Below are 22,141 nucleotides of genomic sequence, written 5' to 3' on the forward strand. Positions count from 1 at the left end.
TGAGCCGATCGCATCTAAGCGCTTTTCCTTTGTCCGAAGGAGTCTCCCCACCCTCGCAAACGCAGGAAGCGTGCGGCCTTTTCCAGGGGAATGCAGTTGCCTTCCTTCAGCCGACGGCGCGGACATCCCATCTAGCAAACGAAAGGCGCCATTGTCAAAGAGGAAGGGGGTGGGAAATGGGTGGGGAGTGGGGTAAATATAGGAGCAGAGTTTGGAGCAGGGCTAAGCTGCTGTACTTTTCGATTTCCTCTTAAAGGGGCAGGAATCGTCGAACGTTTGCAGATCTTGCCTGAACGAAAATTTAAGGGTAAAACGTTTCAAATCTTCCTGCAAGACCCACAGTGATTTACCATGGGAAGAATAAAACGTTTTTCAAAAAATTAGATAATGTATAAGAGAAAATCTGTTTTCCTTTTTTTTATTTAAGACATTTGCAATATAAACTAAAAGCGTGCTTCTCCTTTTTTGCACAAGCCCTGTTACTCATTGTTCTTACTGAGAAGTAATATTACTATAGCAGCTGTGGTCTGATAGGCACACAGGCAGAAGGTTACAGCTGAAATTAACAATCCGCTCTGGAATTTATGGATTGGTGCAGTTTATAATTTTGCATGGATGCTAAGGATCTGCTGAGGCCTTCACAGATCCAAAGGCCCATTTTGGGCCTGCTGGATGGGAGAATGGGCGTGACAGAAAGGACATACTCTCAGGCTACAGTCTTGCAATGGAACATAAAAATTTCACAAAATATGACTGATTAGAGAGATAGAAAGAAGACAGGCAATCTTGCATGAAGTCTTGCATTAGACTTGGAGTTCTAGCATGGGCGAGGTGCAGATCACATAATTCAAACTACTACAGCACTACTGTTGCTATTACTTAAAAATTCCCCTTATACTAAGAGATATCTCTGCTTGCTCACATTGCAGTATGCTGACCTAGTTTTCGAAGGAGCGCTGGTGATTTATTGTGTTATTTTGAAGTCTTAAGTTTAGTGTCTTACTGCTTGACCCTCGGTAGATGAAACAGCATTTTAGCTGAAAACGAAGCACCTTAAAAATTTCTGTTGTGTGTTTAAAAAAATAGAATATGGTACTTGTCTTTTTCAAACATTGATTCAAAGCCAGAGAAAGCCCCCCCCCCGGGTATTTTGCAGGCAAAAAAAAGACCGGCTGTTTTATTTCAGTGTCTATAAACAATGTATTCAGATTGGCTTATTGTATTTTCTTATCTCTGGGTATAGTTTTGACTGTAGACGTTTCCAAACTTGGGAAAATCGGTGCCTGTTTGCTGATCCCACTCCACCCTTGTAAATTAATGTGAACTTTGACCTACATATTGGCTAAGTTTCGTGTTCATACTAGTTGTCTAGTTTATGTGTGGGTAGAGGGAGAAAGGGAAAGTTCAGCTTTTTCGCTGGTTACAGATGCATCATCATAATGCACGGACCTGCGTGAACGCAACAAGAAAAACAATATTGCTCTGGCTGTAGTATTTTTGCCTTAAGTTTTGGCACTATTCTACTTAGGTTTGTGCATTCGGAATATTATTTGTACAGTGGTGGCCTCTAGAGGGTGTAGTGGTTGTTAGCGCTGGAGCTGCGACTCTCAGCTGCATTTGCAGAGCATGTGGAATTTGAATTCCCACTTTCCTTTCTTCTAACCTTGGAGAAATTGGCAGCCCAGGGCTTGCTACTGGGTAATCCAAAACTATAGCTTTAAGCAAATCTTGTCCGGTGGGCAGTGTGACTTAGACCAAGTTGGCAAAATCACCTTTGATTTTTTTATATATATTTTTTGGTATTAGAACCTCGCAAGATCCATCAAGTGGAGCCCAGGTGCAAAAGACATACACTTAGAATGAAATAATTTTGACCCCAAGAAATGGCTGAGTATTGGAACTCCCCTTCCACACACAAAAAAGCCACTCCTCATTGCCCCTTCTCCCTGAGCAGTCTTAGCAGTATAATTTGGGGGTGACAAGTACTTTTGTGGTTGTCCTGGGTTTTTTTTTTTTTTTAAAGGAAGCCAGCTTTCCTTGCTCATCTGCTTCAAATTACCTAGAGATCTACCAGCAGATTCCAGTCTCCCTTTCACCCACTTCTAGGCTTAAAACACAGCAATGTCGTTTTCTCCATGCTGCGTATCAAGTTGCATTTGCCCATTGCTGCGAATTGCCCATTGCTGCGAACATTGGGGCGGAGACAGGGGTGTCTTCACCCGATGCGTGCGAACCTGTTTGATTTCTCCAGCCTTGCAACCTATTGAGGAAGCTGTCGTCTGCGCATGTACAGTGGCTGTTATGTGTACACACCTCATCTTAACAGCAAGGTGAATGAGGCTGTTATGTACTGAGTTGAATAGGATCCAAAAAGCAGCAGTCTGATTGGTCCTAGAACAATAGGATTCAGAATGCAGCAGTCTGATTCGTCCTAGAACAATGCAGCAGTATGATTGGTCCGCAGGAGCCACCCAATCCAGCTCCAGGTGGAAGTGAATCCGCAACCTGATTGGCCCATGGGAGAATCCCGGAATTAGCCAATCACGTGCGGCCCATTGTGTAAATAATGTATATAAAGCAGATATTTTGGGGGAACTTTCATTCCTCACTACTGTGAGCTGAATAAAGAGCATGAAATCCACACTCGACTCCGAGTATATTTCAGAGGCTTAAGTTTTCCTTTCGGATTGACAGAAAACGCATCAAACAACAAGGCCTCTCAAGGAATTACAGGATAGCTCTGCACTGAGGGGCTACGTCCTCTGTGTGCATGGATTCAAAAGCCAACCGTGGTAGCGCAGCCCTGGTTTAACCCCAGCACCACCATTCCTTTTAAATTTGCAGGGCAAAGGGATGCGGAGAGGAGTCATTGGGGCAAGGTGGGGCAGAGTGTGGAATGTGCTGTTTGCTTGCATTTGCAGCCAAGGGAGAAGGGAGTGTGGAAAGGGTCGTGGGGACATCCTGGGGAGAGTGCGTCTTAGATGACAGGGCTGTTTGGGTTGGCAAGATAGCTAGCGGGGAAGAAGAAGAAGCTGTCTTGGCATGTGGAAGGATTTTGGAGGGCAAGCAGTGGCACACGAGAAGAAAGCTTAGACTGTATGTGTGTGTGTGTGGCCAGAGGGCGGGGGGAGAGAAGGAATTGGGAGTTGCAGGGAGGTGCTAGAAACCAGATGAATTGGACGTTAGCTACTATCTGCTGCTGCCCTGAAACAGTGTGAATGGAAAATTTGCGGTGTGGACACTACTGTATAGGGAATTGTTGGTGGGAGCTTAAGCAACCGTTGGTTTGATTGGAGGCAATGGAGAATCTTGCAATTCCCAGAGAGCATCGTACTGCCTTGTGCTTTGAGAAACATGGCTTAAGGCTGAACTGCCAATGTAAACCCTCATAGCAGTTTGTCTGAGTATGGCGCCTAGATCTCTGAATCACTGCCACCGCATCCCCTCTACAGCTTGAAGGTATATGGTAGGAAATCTTAACAAATCAGGAAAAAGTATCTTTCCAGTTGTGGCCAGAACAAATATGGCTCACCAGGGATGGAGAGCAAACTTAGAAGGAGATACAAGCTGCTTGCGGGATTTAAGTCAGCAAAGAGGGCTGCTCAGCTGGCTCATTTGCCTTGGCCAGTCAACAAGCCTAAGCACAACAAGTTTTCTCAGGATTGCAGCCAGAGGGTTTGGAGTGGGCTTTGTTGTTGTGCGTTTGTAGTTCTTTTTGTAAACAATCTGCATGACACCGAAAAGTTGACTTAACGTTGGCTGCATTTGGACAATCCACTCCCAGCCTAATAAGCTGAGAAATGAAGTGAGTGTTTTGCCTGCACACACAACCCCCTCGATTGATCCAAAATTGAACCAGGAAGGGAATTAACCATAGTTTACCATTTCATCCAAACTGGGAGACTAGAGTTACCAGCAAGTCACGATGTTAAGCTGGCTTCAGATTGTGGTTGAATGTTTTGGCTTGTTATAAACTTGGGAACCACATGTTGCATTTATACTCCCATTTACTGTGTACTCACTGAGTTTCAGGGTTGGGTTTTTAATCCGTGTCCACACAACATTATCCAAAATTCATATGTATCCTGTACTTTGCTGTGATATACCAGTGTTTGATGTGTTGTTTCTCCAACCAGTGGTGTCACTTCACACCAATTGGAGTCCTTAAGTGGACCTTAATTTGTCTCTATCCAAGGTATGAAACCTTTGCATAGGGTAAGACATCCCTGTCATCAACAGCCCCTGATGTTTTTACACACTGAAATTAATTGAAGCTGTGCAGAAGTGAACAGGTAGCGGGGAAAGAGCTGTGAAATGCACTGAGAAAAAAACAACTTTACTGTGCTCTGAGATGGTAATGTGGACCAACCCATGGTTTCCTGGTTTGAATGAAATGGTAAACTATGGTTTTTCTCAGGCTTTCTAACTTTCATTCACTGCTTGATACTGCCTATGAAAGCTCATGCTACAATAAACAAATTTAGATGTAATTTACACATTCAGGTACTATGACAAGGTCTGCATTTTTTGGATGTATGATTTCTGCTAGCACAGAGACACGTAACAGAAAGTTGCATTATTGTTCTTTGCAATATGATGAGTGATGCCGCACCATTGAAAAGCAGCTTTCACTGAGATGGCCCTTCTAGGTGTGTATCTGTATGCACGGTGCAGAGAACCTGGCATAGAAAGAGACCTGAGTCTTTGACGTCAAAATATCAAGTACCATCCAAACTGGGTTGCTGAAATTCCACTATGCCCAGAGAGTGTGGCAACTGGTGAAAGTAGCTATTCTTTTATCATTTGGACCACCAAAAACAAAAAGGCTAGGTTGTGCTCAAGTAAGGAGTGAATAGAATTAGGAGTGTGCTGATAGAGACCTTGCTGAAATGTCGCCACACACACAGAACCCACCCCAAAACAGTTGCTAATGATCTTCCACACAAGCTGTGACTGCAGATGCATAACACGTTATTTTTATTTAACAGAATTTCTGCAATAAGAGCAAAGTTGGATTTAAATGGATGGAAAGAGTACAAACTGGCATTTTCATGTGATATGGATGATGGAAAGAGACTTGCGCACACAAGAATGGTTGATGAAAATCTCGGAATATGCAGAGATGGCAAAATTGATGGCACTGATGAAAGACACAAGTTGAGAATCTTTTAAAGAAGACTGGAAACCCTTTCTAGTTTATATAAAAAAAGTTATTTCCCATATGCGAAGACCACAGTGGGGTTTGAGGTGTAAGAAAACTGCAGAATATATGAAGAAACATGTTAGAGAGAGGATGAATTTAGATAAGAGGGAACCTTAAAACACAGTTGTATGTGTTTTGGGTTATAAACATTGATGTTGGGTGTGAGCAGGAAGTCACTAGTTTTGTTGAATTGGAATATAATTGTTGAGTAACAAATGTAACTGTATGGAAAAAAGAATAAAATAATATTATAAAAAAAGAAAGAAATAAACTTGCACACATGAGCAGCTGTGATTCCATAATAAACTTCCATCTGGAAGCCCCTTTTGATGACAGCTGACCAGCTCATTAATTACTATGATGTAAATACCCAGCAAGCTACCCTTACACAGGAATGTTGCAGCACTAATGGAGGTACTAATTAGAACCTGATGAGAAACAGTGATTTCATGTGAAGTATACAGAAAAAAGTAACATCTAATATGAACAACATGCAACATTTTCCGTATGTTAATTTTTTTACAATGCTGTATTGTGCATAATGTGTTTTATGTGGGTTTCTCTTGGAAAAGACATTTATTTGGAATGGGGGGGGGGGAGTAACATCACAGTTCCGTGATGTTAACCCAAAAGTAAGACTCATTGGGCATAGTGGGGCTTCCTCCCAAGGTAACCGGTTTGCAGCCAAAGGCAAGAATTACTTCTGGGTGCACAATTCTTGGGATCGTTCTGGGAATGACTGCTTACATTTATATTGAGAACGTAAGAAGACCTTATGCAGGGTCAAAACCAGAGGAGCCATCTAGTCCTGCATTTCCTTCTCATATTGGCCCACCAGATGTGAGAAGCTCATGAACAGAGCGATACTCTCTGCAGCAACTAGTATTCAGAGGCATATAGCTATAACTATCATGACTAGTAACTACTTAGTTTTATTTCACCACCACACTATTAAAAAACAACAGTTCATAGGCATGGTCCGACAAGGAAGATCCTGGTTCAACTCTTGCATTGCATGTGCAGAACATGGCATGTAGGGATCACACTTTAATTATCAACCACATTTCTCTGTGTTTATGTTACCATTGACATAATGTGTCATCCATATGCTGTGATACCATATTATGCATTTTCTTAACTGTCCCCTCCACACACTTTAGTTGTTGCTGAGAAACAGGGCATGAGAAGCAGGGCATGTGATAAGGGTCCGCACATGTTATAGGAAGAGAGGCATTGAACTCTTGCTTGTGCATATCAGTTTTAGAAGCATCACTGTTTCAGTTTTCACATGGAGGCTCATCCTTTTTCAACCAATGTGTTTGTCTTTGTCCTCTCGCCTCTCTTCTTTCTCTTCTCCTTTTAAAAACTTGCACAAAAAGAAAATGCCAGTGGTGTAGGTCCGGGCACGATCCAATTGTAGGTTATGATGAACTACCAGGAGGTGCAAGAGCTTACAGATACCTTGCACTCCAGATATTTTATTGTGCACTAGGGTCCCATCTTCCCAATGACCTGTTTATTGAGCATTAATACATTTTTGCTTGCACAAAGTTTACACGGAGGTTAGATTATATCCCGTCTTTATTGAGCATTCATTATTTGTTTGTAGGGCCGCTATATAACAAGGAGCATTCGTCTTGGTTTGCTTGTGGGATATTGATATCTATTTCTATTAGTCTTTATTTTTCATCCCACACTTTTCAAAGCATTTCCCTATCACTTTCCAAACTATGGAAAGGTGTATAAAAATGTATGTTTATTGTGCTGGGGCAACAGAGCCGTATATTCCACTCTTAACTATGTAAAACTTAAAATTCTGATATGCACTTGAATCCCACTTGCAAAGCAGTCACAATCTGGAGGCACATTTATTTATTTTGGGGGAGATTTGATTTGCATTTGAACTGGTTTTTTTTTTAATGCAAGCCGTATAAAGGCAAAAGGTGGAATATAAGTTTTAAAACAAACAAATTGTGCATTTTTACTTGTAATTTCCCCCTTACATTTATACCCCATATTTCTTCCATCATAAACTGCAAGGTGGCATAGAAGGTTCTCTCTAGGCATGGATGAGACCCAGACGTATTTAGCCACAGTAGGTTGTGGTTTAATGTGTCTTCAGGCTGTCACCGTCCAAAGTTGTCCTCTCTCATGGGAGAGCATTCAAGCTGTTGCAGACCTCATCACTGCCACTGCCACTACTTCATTGCTTGCATAAACTGGCTCTGGATGTGAGGACATCTCATGTGCTTGCCTTGCTTTTCAGCTTTGGAGATGGAACCTGGTGTTTTATAGATGTTGGAGAGGAACCATAAATAGGACAAGAATCAGACGAAAGTGCTTTGGGGGAAAGGAGGATTGGGGGACCAGCGTGTTAAGAAATATGGATGCTTTTTTCTGAGGAGATAATTGTGAACTGATAATGAGGCACAGACTATGGGACCAGGTTGCCTTGAACTGTTGAGCTAAGCACCAAGGCATCACAAGCAGAGGGCTTCATGGTGTAAGCTGCAGCTCTTTTCCTTCCCTGGCAATCCTAAAGACACCAGTGTGCAATTGTGACAGTTTTTCAGAGGCATTTTAGGTCTTTACACTGGGGCCCGAGGCATGGCCTGCATATTTACACACATATGGTCTCCTTCCCTGACAATACTCACTATGTGCAGCCTCCTGTGGAGATTTATATATGCCCCTGACAGGAATAATCTGTACAGGACAGCTGTGTTTGGTCTGTTTGAGGAATAACACTGCACATTAACTATTCGTTTAGAATGTTAATTCTCTGAAAACTGGCTGTGCAAACATTCCCTGAATGTGCATCAAATTAATTTTGACACCAGCTGTCCTGGTGGCTCAGGGAGTGGGGAACTGACATTTGCTCCTGAAGGTCTAGAGCTCCACTACAGAGCTGATGGCTCCAGATTCCATGTTATAATTGACTTCTACTGTAGACCGCTTGGGAATCTCTTGTGTTGGCACAGCACTACATCTGGAGTCTCAGCCAGTGGAGGAGGCTACAGCAAATCTGTGCAACTCGTGACTCACCAAGCCCATGAGCAATGTATTGCAAAAGGCTCACCAACACTCCCTTTTTATGTTAGACCCAGATAATGGCAAAAAGGGGTTAACCCATCATGTGATGCGGTGCCACGGCTGGTGGGCTGCACTTACGTTAGTGTGTGGCACGTTGCTCCAGCCTGGATTGGGTTTAAGACATGGAAAACTCAGTTTCAGCTCTCCAGACAGTTGTGAAGTTTGGTGGGTGGTCTTGGGCAAGTCGCCGTCTCTCAGTCTCACCAAGGCTTGAGCTTGCTCAATGGCAGACAGCAGTGTGGGGCTGGGCCCCACACCTGACCTCTGCCCAGCTGAGCCACTGCAGCAGAGTGGGCTGCACAATGGGAGTGGGGTGGCAGCCAGGTCAGCGTGGTGCAAGTGCGCCAGCGGAGCCAATCTAGTCTCCTGCTGGTTCTTGCTCTGAGTTATTTGGCAGGAAGTTGGGTTACGAATAATTCATGCACGCTAATACAAAGTTCCTTTTTGTGTGTATAGGGGTTGTTAAGCTGGATCCCAGTAATACTGTTTATTGTGTGGTATGAAACAGCTGTAGACTGTGACTTATAGAACCTTCTCCAGACTCCAATATTCAGGACAGTGTTTGGATGACTATGTTTATATGGCAATGACCCAGCAATGACTCAGCATGAGTGTGGATTCTTTTTATAGCAGGACACTTAGTGACTGGTTCTGTGAACGCACCAATATATGATGAGGCTGTTGCTTACTACATGCAATTAATTTGGATAGGAGACAACTTAACTATGAAGCGAACAGTCAAAGGACGGGTAAGCACACCCCAAAATGACAAATGATGATGATTTTGTGCCACAGCTAATGTGTTATGTGAGGTAGCACTCAAAATCAAGCTGTTGAAGCAGAAACTGCCCAGTTTTGAGGCTTTTGCCCACAACTGTGGAGCAAAAGGTTTTAATACTACTACTACTACTAATAATAATAATATAGTCAAGGAGATCTTCGGCCTACTATATTGGAGTTTGCTTAAAATGATTGAGTCACTTGTAAATCGACCCCACCGATCCCTGTGGGAGTATTCACAAGTAAGTGTGATAAGCGGTTCTTGCCATTATGAAGTTAATTTTGAATCCATGCGCTACTAAGTCTTTCAGACTGTTAACAGATATAGAGCTCTGCCCTGCAATGAAGCCTCACCTCTTAGCTTGGGTGTCTTGCCAAGTGATACAGAAAATGGTGCCACACATCAGGCAAAAATGTAATAAAATGTCAAAGGATTGTATGGACTGTCTTCTAACGGATCAATTTTACCTCAGAAACATGTAGGGTAGTCCTCTTTGACCTCTTTTCATGATGAATGCTGGCTATTTGTTTCTGTTCTTTTGTACCTATGTTTTAAATAACCAATGAGAAGACTTCTCACAGCTGAAGTGTTTCCTCCCGCATTATAAAGGTTGCTTATGTAACGCTTAATTTATCACACAGGTTTTAGTTCCAACTCATTTATTTTAAGGCAGCTTGAAGAACAATTTGGCAGTCTTCAGAAATGTTTCCAAAGTAGAAGTAAGAAAACTATTTTTGGATTTTTCAGTTGTTTCCCTTGAACTCTGGGATAGTTGGTTTTATATTCATTCACTTGGAGCCAACTCTGTGAGCGTCACAAGCCAAACTGCGAATTCCCCCACAAAAGTGAGGTGTTTACGCGCTTGAGATTTTGTGCAGATACACAGAGCAGGCCATTTTGTGCTAGCAGAGCCTGCCAGCTACTACCTACCTGAGTCCTCATTGCCACTGCTTTAGGGCACGTAAAACTGCCTGTGAGGGAGTGCTCATAGCTTCATTAAAAATAAAATAAAATAGGGAAGGGGTTTGGGGGACAAACACAAGTATGTTCCCACCTTACTTCTCCTGTTTCTGCCAGAAGAAAGTAGTTTGACTGTATGCATGTACATACATTCAGATTCTCATTTTCCACATTCATTGGAAATTAGATTTTCAGACCACGTGCATTCAGTAGTTTCCTGGAGAGCCCATCTGTGTGCTTTGTAGTGGAAATGTTTAGTAGCCTAAGTTGAAACATACTGAAAATACAAACAGTGAATGCATTTAGCCATAGGGATATACATACATTAAGGCCATACCCACATTACAAACCTAAGTTGTTTTAACTAGGGGTCAGCAAACTTTTTCAGCAGGGAGTCGGTCCACTGTCCCTCAGGCCTTGTGGGGGGCCATTAAAAAAATGAATTAATTCCTATGCCCCACAAATAACCCAGAGATGCATTTTAAATAAAAGGACACATTCTACTCATGTAAAAACACCAGGCAGGCCCCACAAATAACCCAGAGATGCATTTTAAATAAAAGGACACATTCTACTCATGTAAAAACACGCTGATTCCCGGACTGTTCGTGGGCCAGATTTAGAAGGCAATAGCTCCGGATCTGGCCCCCGGGCCTTAGTTTGCCTACCCATGGTTTTAACAGTCATTCCTTTACCCCCAGGAAACCCTGGGTCCTGTGAAGGGCTGGGGGCTAACAATTTATGCAAAAGCATTCTTGGTGTCTTCAGCAAACTATAACCCCCACTATATCATGGGGAGAAGCCACGGAAATTACAGCGGCATGAAACTGGTGCATGCTTATAGTAGGTGCATAGATAAGTACAGTAGTTCTGCATGCTCGAGTCCCTTCCAACTTTACAATTCTATGATTCTGTGACTCTACTCTGGGCTCTCTGTATGAGAGTTGAAGTTGTATTTTCTGTGGTTTAGGGGACCATGCCTGTGTCTGTTACTAGACCCATGGGCTGGCAGGAAGAAGTTGAAACGGGTTGATTCAATGAGGCTGTCTCTATGTAGTACTGTATTTTTCTGTGCATAAGACTAGGTTTCCCCCCCCTAAAAAATAATGCCAAAAATTAGGGGGCAGCTTATACTCTGGGCCATCTCCCCCCCCATTTTCTTAAATCTGAGCCCCCCAAAATAGGGGCGCCTTATACATGGGGGCGTCTTATAGATGGAAAAATACGGTACTTTGTTTTGTTGTTGATGTTTATTATGTGTTTTATTATTTAAGGATTGTTAGCTGTCTTGAACACATTTGGAAAGGTGGAGTACAAATGTCTTAAATAGCAATACAGTACAGTTAATAGCAGTAGACTTCTGTACCATTCACCTAGCCTCCTGCATCTGCACTGACAACGTATGGAAACCAATGTACAGTGGTAGCTCAGGTTACAAACGCTTCAGGTTACAAACACTTCAGGTTACAAACTCCGCTAACCCGGAAGTAGTACCTTGGGTTGCGAACTTTGCCCCAGAATGAGAACGGAAATTGTGTGGCGATGGCAGTGGGAGGCCCCATTAGTGAAAGCGCGCCTCAGGTTAAGAACGGTTTCAGGTTAAGAACGGACCTCCGGAACGAATTAAGTTTGTAACCCGAGATACCACTGTATGTGGCATCAATGCAGTGAAATCACTGCTTTAAGGAAGGGCCCGTTTCTCTGGTTCAGCTTCTAGTGCTGCGAAATGGTTTGCTTGCAGAAACTCTGTAAATGTGACATCAGCAGATTTCCCCACTTTCACTGTGTTTTGCACCATTATGCAAATTCAGCAGGTTCCTTATGAGAGAAACAAGTGGAAAGAACATGGAACATGCAGGAACATGGCAAGAAGCCATTTTAAGGTGGCTTCATCGCTTCATTTAGCAGCTTGCATGATTGGAGTTAAAAGTTAAGTAGGTTCCTCACCCCCCCTACTGACTGTACAATGGAGCTTGGCTTGATTTCTCGAGTCTCCTGTAACCTATTTGTTCTGCAAGCACCGGTGCTGTGCTTTGTAGCACACCATGAAGTGAATGCCATGCTGTGGAATGCAGATGGTCCTACTGTGGGCGACAGCAGACTCGGGGCTTGCCCACACTGGGGCAAAATGTGGACCCCTATCCCGGTGCCTCCTCCTTTAAATGTGGGGCATTTTGATCCTGGCCTTTTCTGATTTTCCAAGCATCAAAGCCCTCTGCATTTCAATGTGGAAAGGTCCAGGGTAAAACTTGAGATGGGGAGGACATTGTGCGGATGCTCCTACATTAATGGGGAGATTGGCCCCCTGGGAAAGACACGTTGGAACAATGTGGACAGGCCATTGCAGAACGTTGCTGATGGGGAAAGCCTATGAAAGAACGTCAGTCAGCCTGCCTTATATATTATTTTCCTGAAGGTGGCTACCATTTATTTCCGGCAGGCTCCCTGTGCCTTGGAAATAGCTAGCCCAAATCCAACAGGTGGATCTTTATTAACTTGTGACTGAAGGACAAGAGCTGAGCCCATTAGCAAAACTGCCCGACAGAGAGAGCCCTTCCAGAAAGGCAAGATCCTGGCAACTCCGTTCTGCACACATTGCTGCTGCTGCTGCACTGGTGGGGTGCTCTCTATATTGTCTACTGTATTTGCATAGCTAATAAGACACCACCTCTCTAGCCCTGCCCCTGCAGAGGGGGTGGCGCGGGCGGGAGGGAGGGAAGAGAAGGGGAAACCATCCCGGAGTGGGGGAACGAGGGACTTCCCTCGTCCCCCGTTCACACGCCATTTCCTGTCGGCGTGTTTACTTCCGGGCAAATCAAATCCAAAAGCTGCTTCCCAAGTGAAGCCTGGAGGGGAGAAAGTGCGGTGGGTGGGCGGGTGGAAGCGAGAGCCTGGAGCCCACGGAGGGCGAGCTAGACCCGGGTGGGTGCTCCGCAGCCCCTGCTTCTCTCCACGGTCGCAACCCGCCACCGCGAAACTGACTTGAGCCGCTTCTCCTTCTCTTCCTCTTGCAGGTTTATCCGGAGCCGCGCACCGAGAGCGAGTGCCTGAGCAATATCCGCGAGTTCCTCCGCGCCTGCGGCGCCACTCTCCGCCTGGAGGTGAGGGGGGGGGGGAATTGTGCATATTGCAAACACACACACACAAAGACGTGTGTGTTTGCAATATGTGTGTGTTTGCTTGCTTGCATGTATGTGTATATGCACACACACACACGTGTATATATGAGCATGTAATATGGGGTGAGGGCGGAGCGGGCTAAGGAGGCTAGAGAGCCATGCTAAGGAATGAATTAAAAGTTAAGGGAGCTACTGTGCCGGACGGTTGGCAGCAAACAAACGCCTACCTCTTCCATCCTCTCTCTCTCTCTGCACACAGGCGTTTCTTTCTTCTCCTCCAGCGTAATGCCACGGTGGTGGTTCTTCTTACCCACACACCTATTTAGCACACTCGTGTCTGTGTAGCTACACTGTCCTTTTTTTTTTTTTTTTGCATGCCTCCCCTTTTATATTGCCTCGCGAACGCTATATATCATTTTGTACAGGTAGCCAGATATTGAACAAGCTTTCCCATCTCCTGTTAACTCTCACTGAAGGCCAGACCAGATGAAACACAGGAGGATTGTGAGTCCTCTCTCCTGGCATTTTTACTTAAAAGCAGCCATGGAGAAGCCTGGATTTTATTGGAGTCGTGGTGCAGGGGGAGTGAGGCCTTTACATTTCTCCGCTTTCACTGTTTAATACCTCTTTGCAGCTGCTATTAGCTCTGAAGTAGAAGACATCTCTGTTTTCTGCTGGGAGGTTATTAACTGCTTGTGAGAGTACTGTATTAGGGTTTTTTTTGGGGTGGGGCAGTTAACGTCCACTCCCCCAATGTTGGTGCTTTGATCATAGTCAAAGGCCAAGCGCGTGCACACACACACACACAGGTTGATTCAGTTCCACACCTCTTGTCTCTTGTCTCATCTGGCCCCAAATCTAGCCTTGTTTTTCAAAGAGATCTATTGTTTTCTACTGTGTTTGTCTTCACACTGATTTTATTTGGATTCTTCCAAATTTTATATATATATGAGAGAATCATCCCTTTAAAATAGCCTGATTAATATCATTATGTAATGTAAACATATTAAAATATACACTCTCTAGTTTCATAAAACTGAAGCCATGCCCTCCCATCAAATGCTGTATATTGAGGGTTTTTTTTCTTTTGTAGGGGATGAACCATAGATCATCTCAGAATCAGATTTTTAATGCCACATCTGCACGATATATTGAAAGCGCTATTATGCAACTAGGCGTCAGCCAAATAATCTTTGGAAACTGTGTTTAAGTGTACAGTGAGTTGTTAGGAGACCCCTATTTCCACCCCAGAGCTACGATACTCAGAGTAGTTTAACTGGTTGTCCCTTTTCCCTGGGAACTCTGGGAATTGTAGCTGAGTGAAGGGAATAGGAGCTTCATAGCAACTCTCAACTCTCTTAACAAACTACAGTTCTCAGGAATCTTTGGGGAAGCCATGACTGTTTAATGTAGTATTATACTACTTTAAAATGAAGGTGATAGCTGATGTGTTCACACCTCAGAGGTGGTGGATTTCTGCACAGCATGACAAAAACAAAATCCTAACACTGGAGGCAGAAAGAGGGTTTTCTTGCGTATCTCTGGGCTATGGAGCAAGGAGAAACAGCTTGTTCTGGTTCTACCTGCTCAAACACTTTGAACAATGAGAAATTTACCCTACTTGTGGAAGGAACCTCATGGGTGATCATGTCCAACCATTTCAGGAATCCTACCCAAAGCTGTTGCTGTCAAAGGCATTCATCCTCTCTACTTAAAGAAGTCCCTGGATATATAGCTGGAAGTGACACTAAATCATCAAGTCAACCCTCCTTCCTCAAGGACAGCACCTAAACAAATCTTTTTCAATGGTGGTCTAATTTGACGTTTAAGACCTCTGTTGATAGAGGATGCACAGCAAGGTTCCATCTTTTTATGTCTCGTATACAGTAGACAAATAATATAACTAATCTCAACGCATTTGAATACTTCTGTTAGATTCTGAGGCTGGGGAGTGATGGCTATTCCAGGCCTTTCTTTCCTTTAATTTTTTTTGTTTGTTTGTTGATGACCCTCGGGATCCCTTCCAACTCTGTGATTCTATGATTCCAGCCCTTTTCCATAGTGAGATAACTAGAGGAAATGTGTAGGTGATAATCAAATGTAAATGCTCTGTAAAAAGTAGACTTCTTCCATTCTGGCTGCTAGGTGACACTTTCTCAGATTTCTCTACGGAACTAGTTGGTTTCTACATTTTTTCCTCATTCATTCAGACCCTTGGTTGCCTTGGTTTTTGTTGGTTTTGGTTTGCTTATGACTTCTGTGTTTATAAGGAGTACAGTTTAGAACGGGACAAGTATCTTCTGAGTCTTCTTGTTACATCCAAGTATGGTGTTTTCTTCCTTTTGGCAGTGCCGCTACATTGCTGAGTCAGAGTCAATTAGTTAATGATGAATTCCCCCTCTACTTTCTTTCTACACAGCTATTTAAATTAGACCCCCCCCCCAAGCTTGCTAACTTTCCCTTGGGTTAGTGAATCTAAGTTTAAAGGGCCTTGTAGATTTAACACTGGAAAACTTTAATACCTAGCAAATTTATTGCCTTTCCTTTTAATGAGTAATTGATTAGAACATAGAGACCTGGATTTTGGTCACATGATCAATCACACACCTACCTTGCTTCATTTTTGTCTGTGAACCCTGTGTGGGACTACAGTTATGGCAGACTTGTTGAAACAAGCTTGTGAACTACAGTAGAAATGTGAGACAATTGAACTTCTGGCTTTGTTTACCCAAGGTAAAGCCCCACCCATGTTTCTTATCTTTCGGAGGGGAAAGGCAGAAAGAATAAGAGTTTTATAAAATGACTTAGCTTTATTTAGGTGGGGTGCAGGGGGTGGAATTCACAGGGCCACCTGAGGAACAGTTGTGATTGACTACCTTGTGTTGAAACTTCTTGATTATTGGCCATAAACAATATGCAATTTACTATATTAAGTGGTCAATGCTGTTTGAATTCATTTGTCAAGTTGTTTGTCTTCTTGCCTGCACTTGCCTTTCTGTTATGACATGGAACTTAAAAATTGTTAGTTGGAAACGTATTTTAAAAATTGAATGGGCATTACGTATAATAACAGGAACAAAGTCTGCCAAAATTGTGGGAAAGTTCAAGACTATATGACTCACTTTTTTGGGGGGGGGAGTTGAGGGGAGACTTCTGTATTTTCATGGTTTGGGGAAAATTGGAATTATTTTGAACCCAGGCACAAGTCATTTTAAAGTTGTGAACAAGGTAACAACTAGACAGTTTAAGAGAATTCTGGATAGGAAAAAACCCAGCTGTCCCCTATTGCATCATATATTGTACTTGAACTGCAGCTTTTTGGGGGCCATTTTCTGTTCTAGATAATATTGTTGACCTCTTCAGCACATTTCAGATATCCCTGGCCTTATTGTTCTGTCTTGGGAAAAGCATAGGAACATATCTACATTGCAAACCTATAAATCTCATGTTTACTGTAGGGAATTGCAGGAATGGTTGGTTGGCAAACGTGCTTAGAATTATCTGTTGTAGAACTATAGTTCCCTGGAAACATGGAATAACTACAGTCATACCTCGGGTTAAAGTTGCTTCAGGTTGAGTGTTTTCGGGTTGCGCTCCGCGGCGACCCCGAAGTAACGGAACTTGTTACTTCTGGGTTTCGCCGCATGCGCAGACACTCAAAATGACATCATACGCTGAAGCAGCGAATTGCGACCTGCGCACATGCAGACGCGGGTTGCGTTCACTTCAGTAAGCGAACAGGGCTCTGGAACAGATCCCGTTTGCATCCAGAGGTACCACTGTATTAAAATCAGTGTTAGCTGTGGTCTAAACCACTGAGCCTCTCGGGCTTGCCGATCAGAAGGTTGGCGGTTTGAATCCCTGCAACAGGGTGAGCTCCCGTTGCTCGGTCCCGGCTCCTGCCAACCTAGCAGTTCGAAAGCCCGTCAAACTGCAAGTAGATAAATAGGTCTGGCAGAAAGGTAAACAACATTTCCGTGCGCTGCTCTGGTTTTGGTGTTCCGCTGTGCCACATGACCCGGAAAAACTGTCTGCAGACAAACGCCGGCTTCCTTGGCCTGTAAAGCGAGATGAGCACCGCAACCCCAGAGTCGTCTGCGACTGGACTTAACTGTCAGGGGTCCTTTACATTTACCTTTAATTCTCATTTAGGGGTAGGTGTGTCTTTGGGCTGTGCTACTGGGCTGTAAATGGGAAGTCACAAAATTAAATGTTCTTCCAAACTAATGCATAAATAAAATCCCTCTCCTTAGAGAAAGAGATTTCAAGGGAGAGGGTTCTAGCATAGTCTTATTTCTTACACCTGTTTTTCTATATGCAGCGGTTATTGATTTCTTTTGCATGGAGGGCCTTTCAGTCCCCTGTAGTCACTAGTGATACAATCCAGGCAGAGGCTTACTGTTTTGTGTAGACTCTCAGGCCCTCACAATGTTGCTGTGTTTCATCTCCCATCTTCTATAGCTGTTGGTTATGCTGGCTGGGACTACTGGGAGTTGGATCTCATCAATATCTGGAGGGCCACAAGTTCACCATCTCTCCTAATACCCTAAAGCTGCAATCGTATGCACGTTTGTTCGGAAGTTCTACTGCAGTGGGTGGAACTTGTTTTCCAAATAAACATGCATAGGATTAGGCTGCCACTGGGTTATAGCTTTCTGTCCCATTTATACTTTTCTATCTGCTTATGCAGTTCTAGGCCAGGAGAAGTTGAATTCTTGACAGGAGGGGGGGAGCAGAGGAAGAAGAGAAGACAGCAAAAGTATTGAGCTCTCATTTTGGTAGAGACTTGAAAGCATTCCTGTACTAAAGAAGAGACGGTTGGGCGATATGTGTGTAACCATTCCCTGCACAGGTTTCTGGAAGGGAAGAAGTTTGCTTGAGAGTCAAAACTGTCTGTATTCTTATTTCTGTAGATGAAAAAAAATGGTGTGTTACAGAGTTTTCTGCATCTAGGCAGATCAGAAGTGTTTGGCTTGGTTTCTTGAGAACATGGTTTATTACCTTGAAAAACAATAGTACTTTAAATACCAGATAATGGTGAGAAGAGACTCAGAGCCATTTAGGCTGATTTTCTGTAGACTGCAAATTGCTGCCTTCTGTTTTACAGCTGTCACAAATTCAAATGGCGCCAAGTACATGATCAGCAGAGTATGTGGTACTGATAACTGATCAGTATCTCAGAACATCAACTTGTGCCAGCGTTTGCCATTAAAAAAAGTACTTGGGTGAACTAGTCTTCAGTACAATTGCATTTTACAAACATTTAATTTGCACAGTTCGAACCATATGCAGTTGAAGGCTGGTTGACTGAAATTTTGCAAGTTAAATGCAAGGAAGATAGAAGGCTTTAAAGCTCTTTCTGCACTGAGTTTTGCCTGCATGAAAATAACTTTTAACTCTCTGCTTTGCTTGGGAGGGCAAGGCACACACAGATTTGGCGCACTGGTGCAAGATCTCACAGGGCTGTCCAGTTCCTGCGAGGTCTCATGCAAGCATCCCTACCCTTCCAGGGTTGGCTTGCTGAGTGAGCCTTGCCTGGCAAGCAAGGGAGACAGCTTAAAAGCTCTTTCTGCACAGGGAAAACCCAGCGGAACAATAAGTTTATAAACATTCTTACTGGCTAGCTTGCTGCTTCTTCAAATCCCTCTCTGCAGACTCAGAAAGGCAAACACCCACAGAAAGAATGCATGGTTCTGATTGGCTTAGGGTGATTGACAGGTTGGGGAAACTGAGTCTGCCCCCCTCAGCTCATTACAGGCAGCAACCATTTTATGCAAATCAGGCTCATGCTCATTGCTGCCAATATGGAAGTGGAAAAAGGGGCGGGGTAGGCTTATGTAAGCTTCCCTTACATGCATGGGGGGGTCAGGAATGGAACGCCCGGCCAAAAGAATTGCCACCTGTATAAGCCATAGCTTGGTTTTCACCCCCCTCAATGGCTTCTTACAAAAAAAAAGGGGAGGGGAATGAGCAAAAGAATCCATTGCCCTCTCTATCTCTTTCTGTGGGATAGAGAGTTGCAGGAGACTGGGTGGGACCTGCTGGTAGTGATTATTCTGACTGGCTAACTAGAGGAGATGGGCAGAAGCATCTAGGAAGCCTTTCAGTTGGTATTTCCAGCACTGATCATAGGTGGCTTTCCAGAGTCTCTGGTGGAAAGCTCCCTTCCCGAGCTCTGCTTCCTTTGATGCTTTGAACTGAGCTGTCTAGGGCTGAACCTTGAGCTATGTCATCACGAATCAGCTGCTCTTCTTCCCCCACCCATATTTGTTTTCATCTTTATGCTATGGAGCATACCATCATGAAATTTGGCATCCCCACATAATTTCTGAGGTGCAAAGAAATGTTGAGTGTTCCAAAACAAGTTGACTCCCCCCCCTTGGTACATTGTTGGCGATTCTTACTATTCTGTTTGAAGAGAATTCCCAGATGACATGAAATCACTTCCATGAAACCATTACACATGCATATATACTGTACTCTCTGCAATCCCCTGTCCTTCATCCTCTTGTTTGGCTTCCTGTTGAGTAACGCCGCCTAGGTGCGTGTGTTATTCCAGTGATGAACTGGCTGTTGGAATGGCCAATCAACTAACTCCCACTGTCCCAGATAGCCTCAGACTGGCAGGAAACATAAGCCTCTTCACATCCTGTTTTTCCTTGACTTCTTTGAACATAACACATTTAGCAGTCTACTTTTGTTGAGAGATAATTCACAATGGTGAGCCCAAATCCTTCTCTTGTGTGCTGTTTATATAGATTATCTTGCTTCCTAACCCATTTTTATTTTGTGACTGCTGTTTTGAAAAATAGTCCTGGTATATCTCTGGCAGCATTTTTCTTCTGGTTGATACTTATCTCTTCAGGGTGGATGGGGTGAGGGGTAGGGAGTGGCATTTTCTTTTTCCTGCTGGAAACAACTTTTATGCCTTTACAGTGGTACCTCGGTTTACAGTCGCTTCAGGTTACAGATTCCACTAACCCAGAAATAGTACTTCAGGTTAAGAACTTTGCTTCAGGATTAGAACAGAAATTGTGCGGCAGTGGCATAGCGGCAGTGGGAGGCCCCATTAGCTAAAGTGGTACCTCAGGTTAAGAACAGTTTCAGGTTAAGAACGGACCTCAGGAACGAATTAAGTTCTTAACCTGAGGTATCACTGTTCTCCTTTCTGGGAGACTTGGCAGGATTGGCTAATACATCCTGTAGGGTAAGGTCGTCGTCCCCCCATTTACCCCCCTAAATCTAACGCCTGAAGAGGGCTATTGTGTTTGCTGAAACAGATTGGCATAGCTGCCCCTCTGTACTGCAGTTGACTCATCAGCCTGTGTAAAAGAGACAACATCTGGAGAGCCTTTGCGTGGCCTATGAAAGATGGGCATAAAATAGGCCAGGTAGGGGTGTTTTTGGAAATGGATTCCATAAGGAGATTGTTCAAGGGAGAAGACTTGGTCCTGTGGCCTTGCTGTTCTGTGTGAAAGGGCACAAACAGCCAATTCCCTTTGGCATGTCTATGGGTGACACATGTGGCAGGAGATGTTCACTCAGGTAGGCAGAGTGCATAATGCCCGGGGCTTTAAAAGCCATTGTTGACACTTTGAATTGGGCCTGGAAGCTAATATGGTAGGTGGTCCTTGCAACCGAAACAGAAGTTGTACGCTCTTTGCAACTCACGTCTGTGTGTATAAAAAATAAGCAACGGATCAAAACTTGGCTGAGATCTTTTAGAACAATTTTGTTTTGAACTTGCAGTGGCTTTCTTTCTGGCACGACTTAATATGTATTTATGTTTCTTTTCTTTTTAAAGACGTTTGATGCAAATGATCTCTATCAGGGACAGAACTTCAGCAAGGTGCTTAGCTCCTTGGTTGCTCTAAATAAAGTAACAGCAGGTAAGTAGAATCCATTTCCCCCTACTTCATTTTCTCGCTGTTCTGTATTTTGTTTGTTTGTTTTGCTCTAGACTGAAAGTTTCTATGTTTCAGGTTTTTTTTTTAAAAAAAGAATTCACCGCATTTACCATTCAGCAGCAGGATTTTTATTTCATTTCATTTCATTTCTTGCTCCGCTCTTGCTATACTCTGGCTCACAACTCCCCCAGTTGTCCTTGAGCTGAATATGCTTCCTTAACTAAATAAACGAACTATAGCTGAATAGCTCTGTTGATGATAGCGCCCAAGTCATTAGCTTGGAATTTGCTTGGTTTTCAGTGTTACCTGCACAAGCGCCCCATTTCCGTACTTGGATACTATTTGGAATATATTTGGCGCGGGTGGCGCTGTGGGTTAAACCACAGAGCCTAGGACTTGCTGATCAGAAGGTCAGCGGTTCGAATCCCCGCGACGGGGTGAGCGCCCGTTGCTCGGTCCCTGCTCCTGCCCACCTAGCAGTTTGAAGGCACGTCAAAGTGCAAGTAGATAAATAGGTACCGCTCCGGTAGGAAGGTAAATGGCGTTTCCGTGCGCTGCTCTGGTTTGCCAGAAGTGGCTTAGTCATGCTGGCCACATGACCCGGAAGCTGTACACTGGCTCCCTCGGCCAATAAAGCAAGATGAGCGCTGCAACCCCAGAGTCGGTCACGACTGGACCAAATGTTCAGGGGTCCCTTTACCTTTACCTTACAGAACACCTCTATTTTCTAAGTAGTAATATATACCTACTGTGTCTGTTTTGGTGTTCATCCCATGCTCCCTTTTTTCCATTTTAAGAGGATAGATGGACAATTGTCCCATTTTCAGATTTTTCTAGTAATACTGTGGTGTGTACCAGAGAGTTTGTTGTTTTGATTATAGGATCACCTCTAATGATTTTGATACCCCATGAGTATGGGGCATAAATGTCACTGTCTCTTAAAGCACTCATGTGCGTGCATGCACAAGCATACACCTAACAGCTCATAATATTAGTATTTGTGTTAATGCCTTTTTTATTGCATAAAGCCCATGTGAGGTCCGGAGGGTGGCAACACAAGAACGGGCTTCCTCTGATG

The 22,141-nt window shown here is 43.7% G+C and overlaps 1 protein-coding gene across 6 annotated transcripts in view; it reads left to right on the forward strand.

The window, feature by feature from the left end:
* ARHGEF7 (Rho guanine nucleotide exchange factor 7) overlaps positions 1 to 22,141 on the forward strand; it is an 84,496-nt gene that overhangs the window by 1,080 nt on the left and 61,275 nt on the right. For 4 of the 6 annotated variants that reach the window (XM_083610607.1, XM_083610608.1, XM_083610606.1 and 1 more), the window contains exons 2-3: positions 13,052 to 13,138; positions 20,961 to 21,045. In XM_083610607.1, the coding sequence (XP_083466733.1) occupies positions 13,052 to 13,138; positions 20,961 to 21,045 (172 nt within the window). Of the gene's footprint in view, positions 1 to 12,755; positions 12,960 to 13,051; positions 13,139 to 20,960; positions 21,046 to 22,141 lie in introns of those variants that run through there. The other 2 variants (XM_083610611.1, XM_083610610.1) reach the window with 2 other exon arrangements.

This window comes from Podarcis filfolensis (assembly GCF_964270895.1).
Source record: "Podarcis filfolensis genome assembly, chromosome: 4".
Lineage (NCBI taxonomy): Eukaryota > Metazoa > Chordata > Lepidosauria > Squamata > Lacertidae > Podarcis > Podarcis filfolensis.